Genomic DNA, 18,478 nt, shown 5'->3' with positions numbered 1-18,478 from the left:
TCAGTAGGGCATGCACATGAGTAGACATGCATTTGCTTGCACTGCTTACTGAAAAACACCCTCCCCATCATTCTCACATAGTACCCAACGTCCCATTTCAGCATAAGGCAGTCAGCTATATCTTCTCCCCTCTACCCCTCCCCACAGAACGCCCCCCCAAGCCCTCATCCCACCAATCTCTCCCTTTTTATCAAAGGGAGAGAGGGCAAGCAAGCAAAACAACCCTTCCTTTTTAAGATGGAGGAAAGCTATTTAAGGGCAACCAACAACATAAACACCACCAGAAAATAAAAATGGTTCTCCCTATTTTTTTCACCAGCAGTTGTTTACTGATATATTGCCCTGTTGAAACACTTAACACAATGTTATTTCAATACCTCTATTCAATGGTATGGCGATTTATTGCACAGCCCTAGCACACACCTGACCCCCTGACTGCTTCCTGGGAAGGGGAGGAGTGAGGCATTGGGGAGTTGGCACAGTATAAATGCACCAACAGAAGCAGTTATTGGCCCTGCTGATGCATTTGTGCTTCCCCAACCTCACTTTTCCTCCTCTCCTTGCTAGTATTAATCAGTGACTGCTGTCTTGGAGGTCTGATGAGTACCGCTGACCCACCGTACCATTTTCCACTAATTTCACTTTTAGGAGATGCTAAAAGCAGGTGTTTTGGCAGGTGCTGCCTGCAGCATTTTTTTAAGCATCTGGGTCACTTAGACACTATGAAGTTGTGGAGTAAATACCAGCTTCGTATCAGCAATGTGCTTAGTTCTAGTTAATTCATAGAGGACCATAGAGTAAGCAGTCGTGCCAAAAGCCTTTGTTCTTTTTGTTTTCCACGATGTAACAGACCAAGAAGGATATTTAGGCTGGTTGCTACAAGCCTGGACTGTGTCTTTAGCAAGCCATCTTTGTGCTTTTATACAAATAATTTAGGAACTTTGAAATTAAGTTGCACAGCCTCTCCTTTCTTGCTGCTGTATGGAAAAGCACATGAATCTCACCTTTGAAGAGTTTGTAAGTAAATCATTTTTAACTTCCCAAATGCATGGTTTATTTTTCTTGCTAAGGGAAGTAAGGGGAACTTGGGGGGGGGAGAGACTTAAAAGGTATAACAGCCTTTGGAAGAAATTTTAAAAAGTCTAACAGCCTATATTTCCATGCTTTACTTTGCTGGATTTTTTGTGATTTCAAATTTTTGCTGGGGCTTTTTCTCACCAAAAAATATTTGCCTCATACCTTGATCTAGGCATCCAGGGAATTCTCATTTTATTCTTTTAAACTATTTACAACCAAACACTAAAAATACCAACAGAAGCACTTTGGGCTCCCCACATTGAGTTGATCTTGCTTTACTTTTGTCATCCAAAGTTCCCCCTGAGGCACCTCAAGATTCAGAATTCTTCCAAATCCAATACATTCAAACCATGAGAAAAAGACAGAATGCTCTCTCCCATTGGCTCAGAAGGGTGTGTATATGTAAGAAGTCAAATAAGGATCTGAAATAGGAGAGGGTGACTTTTTTTCCTGGTGAAATTCCTCATGTGTGCTTGTCTCAGCTGCCTTATTTGGCAGTTGGGAGGAACTAGCCTCCATTGCAGGGTGTTATTTTCACCATGCCCACAGAGAAATACTCCTATACGTTTGCATTAAGTGAAATTTGATTATTTATTTTTATTCAATATTCCTCCATTGGTCATTAAAAATTACCAGAGGGTTGGCTACATATATAAAATTGGCAATGAAATGTTTATAAAATCTGCTGTACATAGTGTAAAATTCATATCCAATACACAGTACTCAAGAAAGCAGGCCCACTCTTAATTCCGAAGCGCCTGGCAGAAAATATATATATTTTTAATCTGGTAGTGTAAACTGGAAACAGTGTTGGTACCAGCCTGGCCTTGGGTGGGGACGAGGAATTGTTCCATAACATGGGCTCTGCTGTCAAGAAGGCCCCATTATATGTTCTGTAAACTAAGTCTTCATTTGTTGACGGAATAACTAAATGGTTTTCCTTGAGTATGACGCATTTCTAAAGAATACAGACAACTACCTCTCTGATGTCAGGGACTGGCTGACCAATGGAAATACCACCTTGGTTTTCCAGGAAGTTCAACCAGGATCTCTTTGCAGAGATGAAGTGACCTTTGACTCAGTGTGTTGTTTCAAAAACTATCGGGAAGCCTTTTAGAACAGAACCCAGCAAGTTCATTTTCTACGTAGATCTGACATTGAAGCCGTTGTTTGTTCCACAATATCGTCTTCCTGCTGCCATCTGGTGAACAAATTCAGTGAAGGCAGCTAGTGATTTATTTATTCACTTTTATTATATTTTATATCAACAGCAAATAAGTGATAGTTTATATGTGGGAAGAAGTTTCTAAATATTTTAAAATGGGAACTAAACTCTTATTTTATTCAAATACCACTAGCTGTGATCTGTTTAAATCTCATCACTTGTCAGAATGTCCCAGTGGACAGAGATTTTGGAGGGTTTTTGGATTTGCCCACTTCAACCACTTTATCTTCCATCATGGAGTTGGATTCTGCTAGGACAGTTAACTACTTAATGGCCTCCATTTCTATCTTCAAAATTGAATGCACTATTCTGTTTCACATAGTGGCTCTGAAGACGAACAAGTTCAAATATATTCTACTCAGAATTATATAAATGCTATATAAATGCTATATAAAAGTCTCTAAAGGGTGGCATGCATTGATTTGATTGAAGACAGGATCGAGAGGAAAAATTGTAATGCCGTTTTGTATATTCTTTTAAGCACCAGAGGAATGTGTGTTGCCTAATAGCCAAAACTTTGATTCACTCATATGTGCCCAAATACAGTAAGCCTTGCAGAATGTTTCACAATCTCTGTCACATTTAGTGATTAGTTTTGTATCCAGCATTCAGAGGTTGTTCCTGTTTCCACTCACGGCTTCCTTTGTGTTTTGACATAATCTCTGCTGCCTTCTAATACAAATTAGTTTATAGAAGACCCATGGAGTGACGTCCAAGACTGTGCTTCGCAGTTGCCATGTTTGTGCCTTACTTAAAAGGGCAAGGCCTCGTAGCAGAGCTCATGAGCTCCAACTCCATACAGTGGTATCTTGGTTCTCAAACTCAATCCGTTCCGGAAGTCGGTTCCAAAACCAAAGCATTCCAAAACCAAGGCATGCTTTCCCATAGAAAGTAATGCAAAATGGATTAATCCGTTCCCGACTTTTAAAAAGTACCCCTAAAACAGCAATTTAACATGAATTTTACTATCTAGTGAGACCATTGATCCATAAAACGAAAGCAATATTCAATGTACTGTACTATAAAATAAATAAGACAGTATTATAGTTGATAAAAATTAAAATTATTTTTTTTTTCTTACCTGCACTGATAATAGTCATTGTTTGGATGGGGGCTTTTATCCATTTCTGCCGTCACACAATCAATCAATCAATCAGTAGCTGAACTGAGTTCCACACAGTCACAAAAACAAGTTAACTGAAAAAGCCTAAAAAACAAAAACACAAAAGAAATAGCAAAAACAAAAGCGCCAAACTTAATCCGTTCCAAAGGTCTGTTTGACTTCCAAAATGTTCGAAAACCAAGGCGCAGCTTCTGATTGGTGCAGGTACCCCGGAAACAATAGCCAACAACCACGTTGGACGTTCAGCTTCTGAAAAGCGTTCAGAAACCAGAACACTTACTTCCAGGTTTTCGGGAACCAAGTTTGAGAACCAAGGTACCACTGTACAGTGGTACCTCGGGTTACATATGCTTCAGGTTACACACTCCGCTAACCCAAAAATATTACCTCGGGTTAAGAACTTTGCTTCAGGATAAGAACAGAAATCATGCTCCAGTGGCATGGCAGCAGCAGGAGGCCCCATTGGCTAAAGTGGTGCTTCAGGTTAAGAACAGTTTCAGGTTAAGAACAGACCTCTGGAACGAATTAAGTACTTAACCTGAGGTACCACTGTATTCTGTTTCACAGCCACATGACTTCATGGCAGCAGTAAAGCTGATAGGATGTTGAATTACCCTTTTGCTCTGGAATTCTTAGGCTCGGTCTACCTGGAAAGGGAAACCTTTTCAGACTGATGGCTGCATTCCATTCTGGGCAACATTCTGGAGGCCACGTTAATAATGAAGGCTGGGTTGCAAGCGAAAGTGTTAATTTTCCCTCTGCACAGTAAACTAGCTCTAACCCACCCCCAGCATTCTCCACCCAAGGAAAGCAAGAAGCATGATCAAAGTTCAAGGGTATATTCCAGCTGGGCGAAAACCCTCTCATTTTCAACTAACCACAGTTCTCATTATGTTTGAACCCAGACAAGCTGCAGTTAGTAATAACTATGGTTTGCCGAAAGGTCGAACCTTGGTTAAAGTTCCTGGCTTGTATTCAGTGAACCGGTTAATGTTAATAATCATAGTTTCAAGTTCAGAAGCAACACTAAAATGTGCTTAAGTTGAAAACAGAAGTGAAAGCTTCTGATCTCCTCTTTGTGGTCATCCCGGAGGCAGGGAGGGGAGGAAGGAATGCCTCAGGCTTGTACACACAATCAATTAAGCTACAGTTTGGTGTTACAAGCAAACCTAGCCTTCATGTATTCACTTGGGCATGAACAAGGATGTATAGGTAGGTCCATAAAGGTATGGCAAATATTAATTTTATTATGTTTCTATACTGCCCTTCATCTGAGGATCACAGGACGGCTTCCAATATAAAAGCACAAAAATACACATTGCAGGGTGGATAAAAATCAATGATTTTTTTAAAAAAATCTGATTTTAAAAAATTTATATCGGGTTTTAAAAATAAAATGCTTTTGCAAGAAAAGTATTTCTAAAGATAGTTTTCTATTTAAGTTAAATTATAGTCCAAAGGCTATTCATCAGGAAATAAGGATTTGTTTTAAGTTTTTCATGTGTGCTAAAACTCAGAAAAGTTTTTTTTTAATTGTTTAACCACATCAGTTAACAAACATGGATACATATGCTATAATGTTATTGTTTTAGTTAAATAAATTGTTTAAGTTGTTATTAAGGAAATGATTATTTTTCTCCTCCCAATAAAGTACAGCAGAAAAGTTGTCCAAATATAAACAGTTAACTTATTAAACCTCACAATAATTTCATAATTATCTCTCTATGTATTTCTAACAGTATGACCAAATCAGTAAAAACTACTCTGAACATTTATTATTCCAAAAATGAAACCTTTATCTGGTTGTAAACACGGTATTAAGATGATACCAGCAAGAATAAGTCTTGCTGTACAAAAAAGAGAGATTTAAATCAAGTTTTACTGACTAGTGATTTAAATTGTTTGATTTAAATCAAATCCACCCTGACACAATGTAGGATCAAACTAAAGCTATACCCTCCCAACACACACAGTTTGAAAGGCCGTAGATAATTTAATATGCCTTCTCCTGCTTTGTGGCTCCTTGGTATACTCCAGAACTTAGAGCGAGGAAACGAGCTGAGAGATGGTTCGAATGCGAGTGGAGGGAAACTGCAGTCGAATGCAATTGAGCACTGGTGAGGGTTCATCATGGAGCTTACCTAGTGGCAGTCATGGCAGCAAAGAAGTGCGCATCAAACCCACTAGCTCATCTGCCTGTGACTGTGCCTGGTGCAGAGAAAAATGGCTGTGTCTAAACTCCCTTGGCTACCTTGACTGGTTGGGTAGGCAGTCCCTTTCTGCCCAAACCCAAATGCAGAGAGCATGGCCATGGCAACGGAACTTTGCTGCCACTGTATAGAAGAGGGCTAGGAAGATGTAGTAGCCATGGCTGATTTCACACACCAGTCAGCGACACTGCTTTGAACAAGGCTTTGAACAATACAATTTTGTGAATAGTAACTTGTGACTTGGTAATCACAATGGAAATGGAAGAGAGAAAACCAGAAACATCACACCATTGAAAACATGCATGAAAAAGCACTAAAAGTTAAATATACAGTGCCTAGGAAAATAAGGCTTTCACCTGGCACCACAAAGATAAAGAGGGGAAAGGAGGACATTCCACAACTGGGGCGTCAGCACTGGAAAGGCCTTCACATTTGCCAGAATACCCAAATGGCTTTGGGAAATAGATTTGTTACTTTCTTGATGGTCTTCCGTGAGCTGTTCCAGCAGAGCTGTCTTTATGCTCCTTTGAGTAAGAACAGTCTTAACTGCCTTTATATATATAAAAAATGCTATACTGACAGGCTGTAAAAGCATGTCAAATGATAGTTGGCATTTGTGATTATAGGTCCATGAATTTTCTCTGTAATTTTCCAGAACGCCGTGCAGCCGCTGAGCAGAAATAAAAATAAGTTACCAGCTCTATGCCTGGGTTGCCTTTCCCATACCTCTGTCCTCTCCTTGTGTAATGCTGGAATTATTTGGCATCTATAAAACAGCTGCCATAAAGTATTTTATAGTGCAGCGATCCCTTTTCATAACACCGTTGACTGACTGCCTTGGACATAAATTTATTTTGTGGCTTTTTTTCTGGTGGTGAGTTTTGCCGTTTTTGCAAGGATTGTGTTGGCTAGGAGCTGTTCCCCGTTTGGAGGTGGTTGTACACCAGAGGCTTGTGAATTTGCATTCTAGCCACTGAGAGCCAACTTCCCGTTTGTGTAACAAACTCAGTCTGCCATATTAATTGTTTAAAAGGCTTGCAGTGAATATAACATGGTGGCGTGGAAGGCTTGTGATGTTTGAAAATGCCCTGAACTGATGCGACTCTCTTCTCGTATTTGTTTTCCAAACTGAAAGTGGCGCCAAAACATTTTCTTCATTTTGCTTTTCGGAATTGTAGCTCTTGACAGTTTAAAACCGATAATAAGTCACACAGAAAACATAAAGCTTTGAGGTCATTACCCGAGAACCGTAAAAATATTTTCCTTTCTCTTTTTGTGACAATCTATAAATCACTGTGTTTGGTAAAATATTTCTATTAGAAGTTAAGAAGTGGGACCTGCAACGAAGTGTTGCAGTGTGGAGTGTTTCTAGTTTAGGTGCCAGCCATTTAGCCCTGATATCTTCCTGTGTATTTCATTCCATTCCCCTTCTCCCATAATTTTTAGTAGATCGTCACGTTCCTGCCTCCCCTGCTTCCAGCAAGCAGCTCACAATGCTTTTAGATAGTCTAATTTGTGCACTGGGCTGTACAAGTGATACTATCGGTGGACACCATTGCAATATCTTGGCCTGTCAGTCCTAGAAGACCTGCTCCCTGGAGTGCCCAGAGCAGTTACCAGTGGTGAGCCTGCTGGGGTGCTATGACTCCAGCAACTTATCAACAGCTCTGCCTGCTATTTCCAGGTCTGGCAGGGTGGGTGCAGTTAAAAACACACACATTCGTTTCATTATTCCCCCACATTTCAAGAGTGGCAAGTGTCTCCAGCAGCAGCCCCATGTTTTTCATTTTTTTGTAATATCTGCTTCCAGTTCAACTTTCTATGTACAGTAGTACCTCAGTATTCGAACGTCTCCGTTGACGAACATTTCGGTTTTCGAATGCCGTAAACCTATGCTTTGGTTTTCGAAGCCTTGGAAGTTGAACATGCCACGTGACTTCCGCTGAATGCAAGGTCCTGTGGCCTAGCTGTCGGCTACTGAGTTTTCAGTTTTCGAACATTTCAGAACTTGAACAGTCTTCCGGAAAGGATTATGTTCGAAAACTGAGGTACTATTGTATCTGAGTTTTGGTTCCAGAAAAAAGTCTGCTGTATAGCCTGGCGAGTGGTGCTATGAGAATATCAATTCTCAGTTATTATGAACGAATAATAATAAATATACAAAATAAAGATACCAAAAATTTGATATCAATAACAGCAACCACCGCCACCCCACCCCAAACAAACCTCACCAAACAATACCCCAGCCCAAGAGTATTAGACTTTGTAGCTGGATTCAACCAGCCCCCCCCCCCCAACCCCAGCCAGATGGAAGAAGGCCTTCAAGGCGGGGAGCAGGTCTTCCAAGACTCACAACCATAATGGTCCATTGACTCTGCTGGGACAGGCCAGCTCCATCAGGCCGCCTCCTTCCTTAAATGTCACCTGCAGGCTGCCATTCCATCAAACTGCATAAACAGGAGAGAGGAAGCAGAGCTCACTCCATCGCCTTTGTTGGAGTCTCAGCTCCATCAGCTACCTTCCTGCCTCAGAACTGCGTCAGCTGGTCAATACAGGAACAATGGTCTAGAAATTGGTGTCTGAGTTTTGATTTTCCTTTTCCCCCTTGTATTTTTTATTTTTTTTTATAAAACAAAGCTTGTAAGCCTGCAGATAGGGAATGTCTTGTTTTGAATTTATGTAAGCCACTGTGAGAGCCTTTTTTGGCTGAGGAGCAGGACACAAATGCTATAAATTAATTATATATAGTGAGTTGTATCCAGTGTTACTAAAATTACTAATTACTTACTAAAATTAATGGTCCTAGATTAGTCATGCTTGTTCATTTCAGTGGGTCTGCTCTGAAGAGAACATTGAATGAAACCCACTATGTCAAAGTTCCTTTGGTGAAAAGTTTTATTGGTTGTGTGCCTGAGAGAAGCAATATCAACTTCCAACATCACAAAAATCAAAAGTCTTATTTGTGTGTAATTGAAATACTCCTTTTAAGTGTGCACATGCTAAAATCAGTGCTTGTATCTTTCGCTTAGTCATTTTGCCTTGTCTGTATTACAGAAGCCATATATTAATTTTTTTTTATTTGTTTATTTTCCAGCCAGAAAATTTACAGAAGAATTGGCTTCGGGAATTTTATCAGGTACAGTGAGAACTATTTTCTTTCATGACATAAAGTCAAACAGACTGTCAGCGTCTTTATCAGTGGGCTAATCTAAACGCAGGTGGCGCTGTGGGTTAAAGCCTCAGCGCCTAGGACTTGCCGATCGAAAGGTCGGCGGTTCGAATCCCTGCGGCGGGGTGCGCTCCCGCTGCTCGGTCCCAGCGCCTGCCAACCTAGCAGTTCGAAAGCACCTCCGGGTGCAAGTAGATAAATAGGGACCGCTTACCAGCGGGAAGGTAAACGGCGTTTCTGTGTGCGGCTCTGGCTCGCCAGAGCAGCTTTGTCACGCTGGCCACGTGACCCGGAAGTGTCTCCGGACAGCGCTGGCCCCTGGCCTCTTGAGTGAGATGGGCGCACAACCCCAGAGTCTGTCAAGACTGGCCCGTATGGGCAGGGGTACCTTTACCTTTTACCTAATCTAAACATCAAAAACCTAAAGAATCTGTGAAAATTAAAAACAAAAGAACAGCAGGACTGGAATAACTTTTATTTTTTTAAGTGTACAAGGGACAGTAGGCTAATACTCAACTGTAGGTTTTGACTCTTGTATACACAGCCTTAGAAGAGGAAGATAAAACATTTCTCTGCAAACTGCCATTATAAACAAACGTCCTGAACAAAACAAAAATTTTCAACTGTCACTAATTAAAGCCATATAAATATTTCCTTTCTTGGACCCCAAAACATAAACATTTGTCAAATTTACATTGAAATGCATTGTATAGCATTGTTCAAGACACCATATAAAATATTTGAGAGACTGTCCATTTTGTGATAAAGGATTTTTTTCCTCCCAAAAAATAAATAAATTCTAACATGTATTTGGCTCTGTTTAAACTCTTACCGGAAATCATGAGTAAGGCTGCTATCATAAACATGCTTGCCTGGAACATAGTATTAATAAAAATCAATAGATAGGGCGATCTCTTGCAAGTTGTGAGTAAAGGTCAGCCAGTGTTTAAAAGAAAAATGAAGGATTTGTTTCAGTGGTACTGTATAGCCATGGCCCGACTTAAAGAGAGTGATTTTGTTTCTTTTGGCGCTGTGGGTTAAAGCCTCAGCGCCTAGGACTTGCCGATCGAAAGGTCGGCGGTTCGAATCCCTGCGGCGGGGTGCGCTCCCGCTGCTCGGTCCCAGCGCCTGCCAACCTAGCAGTTCGAAAGCACCTCCGGGTGCAAGTAGATAAATAGGGACCGCTTACCAGCGGGAAGGTAAACGGCGTTTCCGTGTGCGGCTCTGGCTCACCAGATGCAGCTTTGTCACGCTGGCCACGTGACCCGGAAGTGTCTCCGGACAGCGCTGGCCCCTGGCCTCTTGAGTGAGATGGGCGCACAACCCCAGAGTCTGTCAAGACTGGCCTGTACGGGCAGGGGTACCTTTACCTTTACCTTTTTTAGATAAGACTTCAACATATAAATGTTTAGAAGAGGGATGGGAATGCTGTAGCCATCCACATGTTGTTGGTCTCAGACTCCCATTAGTCTGAGACAGCATGGCCAATGATAAGGGATGATGGGAGTTGTAGGGCTACCAACATCTGGAGATTCCCCATCCTTGACTTGGGGGAAATGTCCCAAACTCTAAGGATCACAGAAGCTGATTTTTTTTCTGGTAATAGATACACTGGCCTGAAACTTTAGGATCAAGTTTTATATTATACTGGAATAATATAAGATTCCGTTCAAGCTAAGGTCCTGTGAAAATCAACTATTTATAGACTTTATTCATTTTTATGGGTGGAGTAGAACTTGGATATCAATTTATATTGTTTAGCACCCACGTAGATAACCTCATGTTTTCTTGAATGGTTGAACTCACCTAAAGGAGATCCCGTTCTCTGTGGAAGAAAAGACTTTCAAGTGAGGAATAGAAGTGGATGTGCTGAGGGGGGCAGCGGGCGGTCAAAGCAGTAAATGTCAAATGTCAAGTCTAATGGGAAACCCAAGCCTGAAGTGTTCTTATTATCTCAAATGTGTCTTCACTGGGGCAGATGATTTAGGGCAGGGATGGGGGAACTTGTGACCCTCTGGTCTACAACTCCCATCTGCCCCAGCCAACATGGTTGGTGGTCAGAGATGATGGGAGATGTTGTCTAACAACATCAGGAGGCCCACAAGTTCTCCATCACTGGTTTTTAGACCTACCATCGGAGCGTCTCTAAAATCTTTGTAGAGTGGTGCAGGCCCCACTGAAATGTCAGAGCTTGCACTGGTTTAGCAATTCGGTGAGTAAAACCGATGACAGCAATCAGGAGTGACTTCAGGGCTGGGTGTGCCTTCAGCAAAGTGTATTGTGGACCCCCACCTACAGTAGTGACACCCCCCACCATTTGTTCCTTGATTCTGACAACTATTCCAAGCAGAAGCAATTTCCCCAGAATTTCCAGGGCATTGTGGGTGGGAGGGAGGCAGCCTTCTGGATGAAAGTTTTTTGTTTTTGTTTAAGAAGGCCCTATAGCAGGTATCAGGGATCTGCTGTTAAGGATGCTCTCCGGTGGTCCACTGACCTGCCCAGCTGTCTTTCTCCTTAGTTGAACTATGATGCTGGAGGCTCAGCTGAGAGAGAAGTGCAGGGGGTTGCATAGCGATATGGGGAGGTAAGCAGGGAGAGGTTCTGCCTACCTCACTTCTCTGGTGTGACCTCTATATCACATTTAAATGTATGGAGGAGGCACCTGGTTTTGAAGGATGTCATCAGCTCACAATGCATTCAAGTGGGGTTGCTTGTTGGAAAGTGTCTCTACGTAAAAAAATTCCTGATATGTTGGAAGCTGAAGCTGTGGGCATAAGCAGGCTAGGCATACATTAGGCAAGGAGGATGTGTGGCTGAAGGGGACCTTGCCCTAAATCAGTGCCTGAGGAACACAAGCTCAGTTCACACCCTGAAGGGCTTTCCATACTCTGTGCACTATGTGGAATAGGGAAGTAAAAATGACTCTAGATTTTTTGCATACAATCCAAATGACATTCATGCAGCAGGTGCTTTTTGTTGTAAATTCCCTCCCTTCTTGTCCCTCCCTGTCTTGTTCTACTTTAATGTCCCTGGCAGTTCTTACAGGCAGTAGCGGCGGCAGCAGCAGTTGTAGCTTCCCCATTTCTTGGGAATACTTTACTCAATCTGTAGGTCAATCCACACGTCACAGGAAACCAGAGTGAGTGGTTTACCATTATTCCACTAATCTGGGCCACTGTGCTCCTCCCCATCAATGCATGGGGAAAACAAACCACAATCCTTGACTAAGTATTATGTACAAATTGGGGATTGTGGTTGTTTGGGTTGTGTGTGTGCGTTCTTGTTTTTTGCTCAAACCATGAGCAGTAAGCCAGAACAGATAGTGGCTACAGATCATGGTTTGATTAGACCGAAACAAACCATAACTCCACAACAGTTCTTACTCCAGATGTTGAGAACGTGTGGCCCTCCAGAAGTCATTGGACTTCAGCTCCCATCATCCTTGACATGTTGGCTGGGGCTGATGTGAGTTGGAGTTCAACATCTGTGGGGCTATAGATTCCCCAACACTGGGCCTGTTCCTTTTGCTATATGGGGTATAGGATACATACAGCAAAATTTGCACTTCATGGAGTTACAACAGTAAAAATATACGTAAATAACAAAAACTTTCTTTAAAAGTCCCTGCTTTTGGATAAATGTGTTCTCTTCATTAAGGTAGGGAAAATCAGTGTCCATTGTTTTTTAAATGGTTGTTGTTAGAGACATATCACAATGTCAACAGAGAAGAGTTGGAAAATGATTGTAGATGGTTTGTTTTGTGAAGTTGAAACAAGATAAACCACAAACCACATTTCCCCTGTCCTTTCTGCGGAATGTAATTTGCATGTATAGTCGTGTCAACATAATGTTCATAACCTCTGTTAAACTGAAAGTTGAACAGAACTTCTCTAAGTGGTGCATACACCCTTTGAAAAAAAAGGAAGAATACTTAGTGGTACTCACACGTATTTCTAGAAAGTGTAATCTGCTACGGCTTTAACTAAGATTTCTCTTCTTCCTTATTCTTAACCGTTTTGATCTACAGTTGCAATGTTGCTTCCCCACCACCACCCACCCAATTGACTGTATTTCAAGCGAAGCTGCAAATAAAGCTGGTGCTCTCACTTCTGTATTTTGTTGTTTGAACAGATTGGCAAATCTAGGGAGGAACTGCAGAAATTCTCTTTCTTATAATTTGCTAATTTATATACCGCCAAGGTGACTTCTAAGTGCTTCATAAGCATAAAGCAATTACAGAAAATAAAAACACAATACAGTGGTACAGTGGTACAGTGGTTACGTACTTAATTCGTTCCGGAGGTCCGTTCTTAACCTGAAACTGTTCTTAACCTGAAGCACCACTTTAGCTAATGGGGGCCTCCTGCTGCCACTGCACCACTGGAGCACGATTTCTGTTCTCACCCTGAAGCAAAGTTCTTAACCTGAGGTACTATTTCTGGGTTAGCGGAGTCTGTAAACTGAAGCGTGTGTAACCCGAGGTACTACTGTAGTTAAAATACACAAGAAAGCAATTTCATCAAAACATGAAAATAAGCACTTGCAATGAAGTTCTCCAATGAAATAAACCTATTAAAGCAGCATGGCTTTTAGGAGTTAAAAGAGCAATTTAAACAGGAGGTTCAAGTCAGGAGATCATGTAGGGGAATAGGTGTTTCTTCAAGAGCAGGAGAATGCCAATACTGATGGGATGTCTTGTATTTCCACAGTTATTAAAATGCGTTGCAGTTTTCCACCCAGTCATCAGTCAGTATCACTTTCCTTTCTACCAAGATTGTCTCCCAGCCACCTGCCTTTCTGTTTCATGCCTCGCTGAACTGACTAGTAGAGTTGCCAGGATTTCAAGCCCCAAACCTGAGGTGTAGGGGTGACCTGTGGTGATGTCACACTGGGCAGAACCTGGTAACGTCACGAAGCATGGCACATTGCTCCTGCAGCCCCTCATCTTGCATCAGGCATGCATGTGCTCTCATAACCCACTCCTCTTGAGCCCAGCTGTCACGGACTGGTTGGACGCAGAGGAATGGTGGGAAGAACCAGCTGGGGAACCACCAAGGGGAAAGGCGGCTCAGAGCCCAGGGGATTGGTGGTGGGACAGTGATGAGTGGTCAGAGGGAGAAGACTGGGAAGAGAAGGTGTTGGGAACGGAGGAGGTAACAAGGTTTAGTGAGGTGGGAGAGTCTGTGGCAGAGAGAAGTCCAGAAGCAGGGGAGAAGGGCCAAGAAGCAGAGACGAGTCTGACTGGTGAAGGGGCAAGGGTGTCTCCCCTGCTTACTACCTGCTGTAGTAAGCTTCCCTTTCCCCTCGTCTCCCAGAACCAGGAGAGGTGTGAAGAGGGTGGAGGAGTGGTTGGCTTCATTCAACCACAGTCTCCAGTTATTTGGGGAAAGCCTTGGAGTGGAGGGGACTTAGACAGCTGTGGGGAGGCAGTATAACAGGTGCATGGGAGGCCAAGGGACAGAGATGAGTTTGGCTGGTGTAGAGTGATAGGTGTCTCCCCCTCCTGCTGCAACAAGCTCCCTTCCCTGCTCTGCCTCCCAGAACCAGAAGAGGGCTGAAATAGGCGGAGCAGTCAGCCCTGGAGGTCTGGCAGAAAAGGTGGATTGGTATTTACTGCTACATCTTTGGGATATTTGTAGTATATTGGCTAGGATTTCAAACACCAATAATTGCAACAGTAGCATGTAAAATAGGAAGGGGAGGGGGATCTGCTGTGGCTGGTTTTTTACGAATCAGTTAGCAACCATAGTGTTCCTCTCTTGTAAAATATGAATATTAATTGACTTCCTTTGCGTGTGGACGATGCACATGTTTTCTCTCTTACTTTCAGTCTGGGAAGCTGGAGGTGGAGGGGAAGCAAACAGAGAAGGTGGTCCCTACAGCATTCCCTCAAAATTTCAAATGTGCCACAGGCCCAAGAAGGTTGGTGGCCCCTCCTTTTCGGCAAATAGAATGATGCAAGATGGTGGCCCGACCCCCCAATCCATGTGAAAATTGTTTTTGACACTTATAAGAAGAAAGGAACTCAGAGAGCCATATAGAACAATTTGAGCAAGGCTGGGAGTGACTGTTGATTAACAGCCAAGTAAATTCATTGTATTACACGGGAGGAAGTTTGTGAGGAAGCGGTGTTTCTCTAACTACCCTATATCCATGGCTGAAGTGATGACGGCATCATCAAGTGTCAAGCATGAGCCTACTGAAGTGGAACATGCTGAGGGGATCATCAAGCAGCTGATTCATGATGAGTCATGTGCCCAGAGAATTGCTACTGTATTTGTAGAGATATTGGATAATCATAGAATTGTAGAGTTGGAAGGGACCACGAGGGTCATCTAGCCCAACCCCCTGCAATGCAGGAATCTTTTGCCCAACATGGGGCTCAAACCCATGATCCTGAGATTAAGAGTCCTGTGCTCTACCAACTGAGCTATAGAGGTCTCTGTCCACTGGAGATTTATTTACTTAATTAATATCATGATTGACACGTGTAGCTGTGCGGGGGCAGGTAGTCTGTTATAAACTTATACTGGACTTTTGCAACTTCTGCAGACTTGATGCATATGCCTCCTGGGAAGTAAGCCCATAAAGTTCAGTTGAGTTTACTCCTGTGTAAGAGGATATAGGATTGTAGCTTTGTCTGCCAGGCTGTTCCCCTGAGTGGAAAAAAAGGTCAGCAAGGGACACTTGTGGGCTGGCTTTAAAATGAAGCGGTTTGAAGATTTCAACTAAGCGAGTTGGCTTTCAACCAAGAAGTTGCAGATTAACATTTATGTAGATGGAAACATACTGATAACTTAAATCTGATTATGAACGCCATGATACTGTTCCCTGCACCTCACTTGTTATCATTTCCCCTTTTCCATTGTGGAAAATGCTGCTGGCTTGGTTTGGTTAATATTTATAAAATTTGTAAGGGGGGGGGGGCGAGAATTCCATGTTGCTACCGAAATAAATGTCCAGGGCAGCTCATACACCCACAACACCCACACCCATTAAAAATAAGACTTAAACTACAAGTCAGCATTCACTTAACTTGAGAATAAAAGTAACTGAATTCAGTGGGATTTACTTCTGAGTAAACAAGCATAGCTCTGTACTGTAAATCAATAAAATGTTGATGTTATTGCAATCACAAACCAAAAAGCAAAATTTTGCAACGGGTATACTCAGGTAAGTGGAGGGCACAGTCAAAGAACACTTTCTGTATGTAACAACTTAGGGTTGAGGGTGGTTGCTGGAATGCAACTTGCTGTGTTGGCAAAGGCTCATGGGAGGAGACGTATCAACGTCCAGAAGGCCACAGGCTGCTGCCACTCACTGCTACGAAGGCTTGGTGGTGAACATGTAGAGAGGAAGCTGCTCTTGGGTGGCCAGAAGGTTGAACAAGATCTCTTGAAGGATCTTGGGTGGTCAGAAGGTCAGTCAAGATCTCTTGAAGTATCTCTGCACGATTAGAAGTAGATGAGCAAGGGTTTCTGACTCTTGATTGTTCAACAACAGCAAGTCCCAACATACTACTGGTGCTTAAAAGCACACAACTCCAGTGCTTAAAATCTTGCACTGGTTGCCCATATATTGCCAGGCCTAGTTCAGGGTTTTTGTATTAATTTACAAGGCCTCTAATAACTTGGGTCCAGAATGCCTTATCCCTTCTATTCCAGTTCAGTCATTGAGATCTTTGAGGGAGTCTCCAGGTGAGTCAGATTCATGGGGTCAGATGCCTAGCTCCTACTCAACAGGAGTTGTTTGTTTCCGTAATGTGGACCTGATTCTCTGGAACCCCCTAGACCCGGCCTCTCCTCCTGTTGAACTTCAGGCGCTTTTTATATCAATTGTCACGTTAAGGAAGTCATTTTATGGTTAATTTTAAATTGATTTTACCCTTTGTTTGCTCTTTAGGTTTTGTGTTCACCTTATTCAGTAATTAAATGGTGTATAAATAGCCTGAAATAAACAAGGCAACATGGCATTTTTTTCACTTACACAAGGCTGCTGAAAATCTGGAAGCAAACAGGACTGGACTTTTGTATGAAAAGGCTATGAGCTCAGTCCAGTTCTAGACACAAAAATGAACTCCTAGACTCAGAATGTGCTCAGTGGCTTTTCTTTAATTCTAATCTCACTTCTTTTGCACTTGGTTCTGGTTTGCAGATCTTGGGGCTCCAGTAAAACAAACAACAAACAAGCCACAAAGTAGATCTTGCAAGCCTGAAATCTGCTCACATTGAAAAGCCATACCAATAAGCCCACCTAAGGGAGAATTACTCACAGTACGAAATCCTGCAGGGATCAGGTTTGTTTTAAGATGCAGTAACAATATACCTTTAGATAAAATTCAACAAAAAATTGCCTAACCAGGAATTTGGCCTTCCTTGATTTATTTAGCATGGTAGAATGTGGACCACACTCAGGGCAGAGCTTTGAAAGAGAAATGTCTGGTTTAGAAAAAGAAAAAAGGTCATGGAAATATGTTTGCATTTTGTGGTTTTAGGGTAAAGCCAGATGTGTCAGTGCAGCAGAAGAAGCTGCAGGTTCTTCACTTTGCCATGGGTGTCCGATTTCATAATATAAATATCAGGTGTACATGCTAGCACATAAAACACCAACTCAACCAGAACTTCGCAGAAAGTGAAGCTTCCCTGTTGTTTTTGGTCCCTCATTGAACCATATGCAAGATTGGCCAGCCTTCATAGTTCTCCTGCCCCACAAGTTGCTGTAGCTTTGTTGAGTCTCTGAGCTAGGCCTAGATTGAGGTGGGGAGGTGCAGAGAGGGAGCACATTCCCTGGGTGAAAGGTTGAGGTGGGGGTGGGGTGGGGTTCAGTAAAGTGTTCTCCTTTATGGGAGAAAGAGGACACACAGTTGGTGACTCCTTATGAGTTCCTGTTGAGATCCACTTAATAGGAGAGGTGGGTATATCTTGTTAGCAGTATTGTACTACAGAGCTTACGTTCCAGTCAGGCTAGTACTTTGATTTGGAGTACTTTTAATTGGGGGGGGGTGATGACTGGTGTCCTATGGGCTAGATCCCCATCCAGCTGTCAGACCATCTCCTTACCCTGCCTCCCCAAAATAATTAGGGGCTTGAAAACAGTATCCCCCACAAAAAGTCTGAATGTGGTACGGGGACTGTTTTCAGGGGGTGTTGCAGCTGGGGAAGGATCTTCGGTGTGGTACCATTAATGATGCCAACAGGTGGCTTTTTTCAAGTCTAATTGTGGCTCAGGAGCATTTGGAGGGCAGAAGGGCTTGCATCTGGGATCAGGATAAACCCCTCTCTGCATAGTCTGACCCTCCTGCTAAATCTGCCTCTCCCCGTGCCACAATTTGGCTTCAGAACAGCAACATTTTTGTGTGCCAAGGAAGGTTATTTTTCAAGATGAAGTGCTGTTCACAGAGAGTTCTTAGTGGAAAGCACAGCTGGGGAGGAAAGCCTTAACCCCTTCCTCCCCTGCTGCAATTTCCACAAAGAGTCCTCTCCTCCCCTGCTTCACAAATAGGTTTGGGGGTGGGAGGCAAAGGCTCAAGGGAGATTCATGCACGTGCTGTATGATTTTATTCATGTGCTGCATTGGTGTGCAAGTGTCCCTGCCGACTTGTGGCCCCTGAAGGGTTAGGCAAGAGAAAATGCAGCTCTGGGACTGAAAAAGCTTTCTGTCCCTGAAGGCTGAAG

The 18,478-nt window shown here is 42.7% G+C and overlaps 1 protein-coding gene across 4 annotated transcripts in view; it reads left to right on the top strand.

Annotated features, from left to right (window-relative positions):
• Window positions 1-18,478, top strand: part of INPP5A (inositol polyphosphate-5-phosphatase A) — a 239,861-nt gene that overhangs the window by 47,250 nt on the left and 174,133 nt on the right. For all 4 annotated transcript variants that reach the window (XR_014564893.1, XM_083741100.1, XM_083741101.1 and 1 more), the window contains one exon: window positions 8,730-8,771. Coding sequence is in view for 1 of the 4 variants with exons in the window: in XM_083741100.1 (XP_083597226.1) it covers window positions 8,730-8,771 (42 nt within the window). In the remaining 3 variants the exon portion in view is untranslated. The remainder of the gene's footprint in view (window positions 1-8,729; window positions 8,772-18,478) is intronic.

The sequence above is a fragment of the Podarcis gaigeae genome, assembly GCF_964106915.1.
Source record: "Podarcis gaigeae genome assembly, chromosome: 5".
NCBI classification, from domain to species: Eukaryota; Metazoa; Chordata; class Lepidosauria; order Squamata; family Lacertidae; genus Podarcis; species Podarcis gaigeae.
Note: the sequence above shows the minus strand (reverse complement) of the source record. Positions and strands in the feature narration are given on the sequence as shown.